This window comes from Mirounga leonina, unplaced genomic scaffold, assembly GCF_011800145.1.
Source record: "Mirounga leonina isolate KUSES-001 unplaced genomic scaffold, KU_Mleo_1.0 Mir_174, whole genome shotgun sequence".
NCBI classification, from domain to species: Eukaryota; Metazoa; Chordata; class Mammalia; order Carnivora; family Phocidae; genus Mirounga; species Mirounga leonina.
This window is the reverse complement of record NW_023270451.1, coordinates 76,144,971-76,150,970: the sequence shown is the minus strand read 5'-3', so window position 1 is coordinate 76,150,970 and position 6,000 is coordinate 76,144,971. Positions and strand designations below refer to the sequence as shown.

The 6,000-nt window shown below is 37.0% G+C and overlaps 1 protein-coding gene across 3 annotated transcripts in view; it reads right to left on the bottom strand.

The window, feature by feature from the left end:
• Window positions 1-311: 311 nt before the first annotated feature.
• Window positions 312-6,000, bottom strand: part of TTC26 (tetratricopeptide repeat domain 26) — a 56,877-nt gene continuing 51,188 nt past the window's right edge. For all 3 annotated transcript variants that reach the window (XM_035021199.1, XM_035021200.1, XM_035021201.1), the window contains 2 exons: window positions 4,425-4,558; window positions 312-2,591 (listed from right to left, as the gene is read on the bottom strand). In XM_035021199.1, the coding sequence (XP_034877090.1) occupies window positions 2,480-2,591; window positions 4,425-4,558 (246 nt within the window). In that variant the 3' untranslated portion in view covers window positions 312-2,479. The remainder of the gene's footprint in view (window positions 2,592-4,424; window positions 4,559-6,000) is intronic.

The following is a 6,000-nucleotide window of genomic DNA, read 5'->3' as shown; positions in this document are numbered from 1 at the left end:
CTACGATATACTTAATTATTCAGCGAATAAGTATCAGTGAGCTTTCTTGTGCAAGGTATCATACTATGCACTGGCTATAACACTTTTGAAATGAGCTATGATTCAGCGAAGAGCCAAACTTAATATGACCAAGCAGGAACCACAGCCCTAGTGGATAAGCTTCGAAAAAAATATCTACTTTCCTCTCTCATAAAGAGTACCTGTGGAGCCCCAAACTTTATTTTTTTTCCCTCCACTCTGGGGTCAAGAAAGGGGAGAAGGCTCATGATATACCCAGGACCTGCATTCACCACGCTCAATAGGATACCATAATAAGACCAAACAATAAACTTTAATTTGGGTGTATTACAGTACAATATAATAATTCTTTTGAAATACAAAAATAATTAAAAATGTTTTCCATTTGCAAGTAATCTCTGCTACCAACTGTACATAGTACAGGGATGTTCTGAACTGTACACATGACCCTACATTCCTCAGCCTGCATCCCCCTCCTCTCCTGTATCATCACACATAAGAGAAACTGCCCTGCAGTGCGACTCTGCAATCTTGAGACTCCGCCAACACAGTTCAGAAGTAGCTATCCTTACTAACAGAATTGGATGGTACCCCTCTTAAACTAGTCCTTATGCTTTTTTGGCTCACTTCTATAGGTTAAAAACTTTTTAAAAAGTAGTTTAAAAATTCCAGGAACTGCTACGTTTGGAGTATCTGCTTTTCCCAAGAGACAGGAAAATGGCAGGGAGACACAAGAGTGTTAAATTCAACAAAAGCTCATTTAAAAGTAAATCACCATCAATGGAAAAGCTTATCAAGTATAGGAAATTTGAAAATAATAGCAATTAACTGGAAGACAAATTTCTTTGCCAAAAGCCACAGAGGTGTTCCGTCTGTCTTTTTCCACTACTATGTTTCCTAATATTTTAAGTAAGTAAGAGTCACAAGATAATTCTAAAATTATAGCAGGTTCTGCCCAGCTCTGATCCACCGAGTACCTTAGATGCTGAGAACCAACTACTGAAAAAGTAGGAATAGCATTAATGAGAAAGTAGAAGCTTTGGCATATGAAAAAAATGATGCAATTTTGTTTTCTAAAATTCAGTTATTCGGGCCAGTTGTGCTCTGAACTGATTAGATCTGGGTCTAAGATAAAAGACAGGAACTGAAAGGACCTCTTGCAACTGTCCAGAAAGCAAAGGCTCCCTGAAGTCACTGATCTTCTCTCCTTGGCTGCTCCCCTGCCATGTTCCCGGCTCCATGCTGTACAGCTTCCTCGGCTGCAGCGCGTGCCGGGGGCGTGAATTCTCTAAGCTGTCTGTAGTCCTCAAGAAATTAGGACTTTCTTTCAGTTCTCATGCCAGACAGGGATGGCTCTGCACTTTGTACACCTGTAAGGCTGCGGGCCTTAAACTAACAGAAACAAAATACAAAAAAAAAAAAGAAACAAAGGTAATCTGGTAGAGAAAAACATGTATGTCTATTTTCCGAAAAATCAGTCGTGAGTCTAAAACTGCTCAGTCGTATAATGGGTTTATGTCGCAAGAACTCAGAAACACGGGGCTGGAATATGACTTAGGACAGAGTCCAGACATTAGGAGGTTCATCAAAGGGCTCTGCACAGTTCATGCTTTATTATCATTATATTAATAAATAGCCACACTGCATATATATAATCTTTGTAGCCCTACTTTCAAAATTGACATTTATTCAGCACGATATATGAAAAAAAATCCCTAACCTGTTTTGTTCCCTACAATATAATGGAGAAGTGACTAAGGCAATCTGTATACTATCTCTTGGATACCTTTAAATGTACCACACAGATTTTTTTCATAGCACTCACCTTTTAAAAAACTCCAGTACTCCTGTTACTCTACTGTAACATGTTATTTATCATCAGAATTATTGCAAGAGTAATCCCCAAAGTCCATTATCTATTAATGAGTTTGATAAAGGATCTTACTGCCACTCTTAGAATCATCTCGCTACTTATAACCTCTGTTCTCCCGAGATTCAGAAACGCATTACGAAATTCTTTCTGGAATTCCGCAGTAAAATGGGATAACGTACAGATGGCTAAGATGAAGATGACAGAATGATAGTGACTTTTCAGCATTAAAGGCATTTGTTATTGCAGTGAGGGGAAAATGCCATGGAATGCCAATATTAAAAAAAATGATGCCATTCTCCTTAAAGTCAGCAAATTACATAAGAGTTCTCTGAGTATTTTTGGAAGAAAGGCACCAGACAAGTCCGAAGTCTTATTGCTAGTCGGATCATACAGGGGCCACAGCGTGGACTCTGGCACTTAGTTCAGCCAGGAGGCTAGTTCTAAGCAAGTCAGTCACTGATCTTGGCTCGAAGGGCAAGGAAGGAAATGTCCAAGAACAGAGCCCTGCATCTTACATTAAACTTGAGGAAAATGATTTCCAATTTCACATCAAAGTGCTGACTGGTTCCCGAGGACTCTGGAGCTATTTTAGACAGACACTCTGTTTTCTTTGGCCCATTTCTTCATGATCCGGATGATGTACTCCACTTGGGTGTTACCTGTGCTTCTCAGTAAATGGAGCACTTCTCGAAGGGTCTCTCTGAGGAAAAGATTTGAAAGGACAAAGTGTTTCAATACAGCATGTAAATTAAGAGGGAACATAAACTCATACTTGTTCTTCACATACTTCCAGTAGGACATCTTCAGTAATAGACTATGTCACTATGTATTCACAAACCAGTTATGAACTCCCAAGCCTTCTATTTTTATGGTGGCATAGTAAAATGCAAACTTTTTTCAATTTAAATTCAATTAGCCAACATATAGTACATCATTAGTTTCAGATATAGTGTTCAATAATTCATCAGTTGCGTATAACACTCAGTGCTCATCAGATCACGTGCCCACCTTAATGCCCATCACCCAATTACCCCATCCTCCCACCCACCTCCGCTCCAGCAACCCTCAGTTTGTTTCCTAGAGTTAAGTGTCTCTCATGGTTTTTGTCCCTCTCTGCTGACTTCCCATTCAGTTTTCCCTCCCTTCCCCTATGATCCTCTGCACTGTTTCTTATATTCCACATATGAGTGAAACCATATGATAATCTTTTTTCTCTGATTGACTTATTTCGCTAAGCATAATACCCTCCAGTTCCATTCATGTCGATGTAAATGGTAGGTATTCAATCTTTCTGATGGCTGAGTAATATTCCATAAAATGGAAATTATATGAACTCCGTCTCACTAACCCAAGTTTTCCTTATTTACTTATACTATCTATATACATGTTTTTAATTTTTCTGACCTGAGCTGAGATTAAGAATCGGATGCTTGGGGCTCCTGGGTGGCTCAGTTGGTTAAGCATCTGCCTTCAGCTCAGGTCATGATCCCAGGGTCCTGGGATTGAGCCAGCATGGGGCTCCCTGCTCAGCGGGGAGTCTGCTTCTTTCTCGCCCTCTGCCCCTCCCCCAGCTTGTACTCTCTCGCTCGCTCATTCTCTGTCTCTCAAATAAATAAAATTTTAAAATAAAAAAAAGAATCGGATGCTTAACTAACTGAACCACCCAGGAGCCCCCACCCCAATATTTATGTTTTAAGTAATTTAAATTTAATTAAAATTAAAACTCATGTTTTAAGTAATGCATACTAAAACTTCCCTATTACCTTACCAAATGTATAGGTGACTGCCTATTGATCCTCTTCCATAAGAGTTCATTTGTATTTTCTATTTCTTTTTTCCCTGAAGCATCTTCTTTCACCTAATCAAATTCTTTAAACTTGTATTTAGGATTGGAAGTAAATACAAGGCATGAAGTAATTTTTGATAGACTATTTACTTATAAAAAATAATCACATCTCCTATTCATTTACCAGTAACAAATACATTCCACAAAGTTATTTTTAGAAAACGAAATCTAGTTTTAAGTATTTTCATTTTTGTTACAAGTGGAACTGTATGCCATTTAATTTTATGTACTCTACTGTCTCGGTATTTCCTGGAATATGGGAAGGCAAAAGACAAAAAAAAGAATTATCAACCATACCCACTCCATTCCTAATTCTTGGAAACCTAAACTAAAAGACATGAAAAAGCCAATAGGCAAAGGAAAGAGTAGAAGAGATTGAAAAAGACTTCTTTTAATGAAAATGACAATTCATTTGGAGCCAAATATAGATCTTGCTCTTACATTTGAAAGCCAAAGTATGCTCACTGTCCCTAGTACCTATGATTTAGAATGACCCGATTTTCCAACATAAAAAATTTCTGGAGGAAAAAAGTCAGATAGAAATATGAAACACTTTAATCTTCTATTCATCATTATAAAACATCATTATAGTTTTGGGTTTTCAGACGATGGCATCCAAGAAAACAATTCTTTTTCCTCACAAACCAGCAAAAGGACAGAGGTAGTGTCTCTTGTCCGATTACTTACTTGGGTTCTCTTCCAGCTAAGATCATCTGGAAAATGCCCACACAGGCACCCCTCTTGCCTTCCCAATATTCAGGGTTGGGATCCAGTCTCTCTAAGACATCAAAAGCTTTGGCTGAGTAGTAGAACTGGCCCATCTGATTAAAAGAAAATATTGTGATAATACTTGTACTCAAAAGATTGCACAGAATGAAACTAAATGTAAACATACCATGAAACAGAACTGTATAAAAAAGTGTATGGTTAGTGATAACATTTTCAGCTAGCAAACTGGATAAAACTTCAATTTCTTATTAAAACAAAAAGGAAAATCACAATTTGAGTACACGGTTCAATTTATATCAACTTACCTTCATTCAGTTTTCAACAATATAACATTTTTCCTACATATAGTCAAGTTATGATTTAATCAACACATTTATCATTTCTTCTAATTATAGTGTAATCTTGATGATAAACCGATGATTGTGATTTGAGCAGAGTATCTTTCAGGTTTCCTCGATACATTCTGTAAATGACTACTATCATTCATTTTATGCTAATTTGATCATGTTCAACCCAAGAGAACATTACCTTTCTTGACCTTGTTCCTAAATTCTCAAAATGCCTAGATGGATACTGCTACTCTAAACACCAAATCTTCTAAATGTTTACTTCATTTTGATAGACCTCTTTCCCAAATATACTACACATTTCCTTGGCCTCATAGAGCATGCCTAATACCATTAAATTCTGCTTGGATGAGTTTTCTTGACTGGCCATTATAAATGTAGTGTTGCCATTTGCTGAAGGCTTCAAATTGCTGGGCAATCCCCCTTGTTCAGGGTGGTTTAGTTACCTCTCAATTCCTGTAAACTGTTGTTCTAAACCTTTGCCAGTTTCCTTAAGATCTCTATTGCATTCTTAGCTTATCGTTTTTCTATCTTTCAGGGAAAACACAACTTTCCTCCCTTCAATTCAAATTTTATTTGTACTTTCATTCATCCTTCCCTCATTTCTGCCCATTTCATAGGAAGAAGTGTTCTTATTCCTTTTCAAGGTTAATCCTTCTTCCTACATTCTATTCAAATTACTTTTGGTGAAATAACAATGAGAATGGTATATGAAACACAAATGTACAGTTTAATGCCTATAATATGAGTGCAAGTGTAATCACCACCCAGGTCCAGAAACAAGACGTTGACAGCAAAATAGAAGCTCTCTGTGTCGCGTCCAAACCACAACCTTTTCCTTCCCTCCAGAAGCAACTACTATTCCAACTTTTATGGCCATCAGTTTTTGTCAAAATCTTTGGCTTTTTTTTTACAGTTTTATTACCTATGTATATACCTTTAGACAATATAATTAAATTTTACCTCTCAAAATTTTATCTATATGAATATCATAATATTCTTTTGTGTCTTGCATATGTTAAGATGCATCTATATTGCTGGATATAACTCTAGTTGGTTCATTTTTTAGAACATTTTATTTTGAAATAATTCTAGATTTACAGGAAGTTATGAAGACAGTACAAAGAGTTCCCATGTACCTTTCACCCAATTCCCCCAGTTACGGCTTACCATAGCGCAATATCACA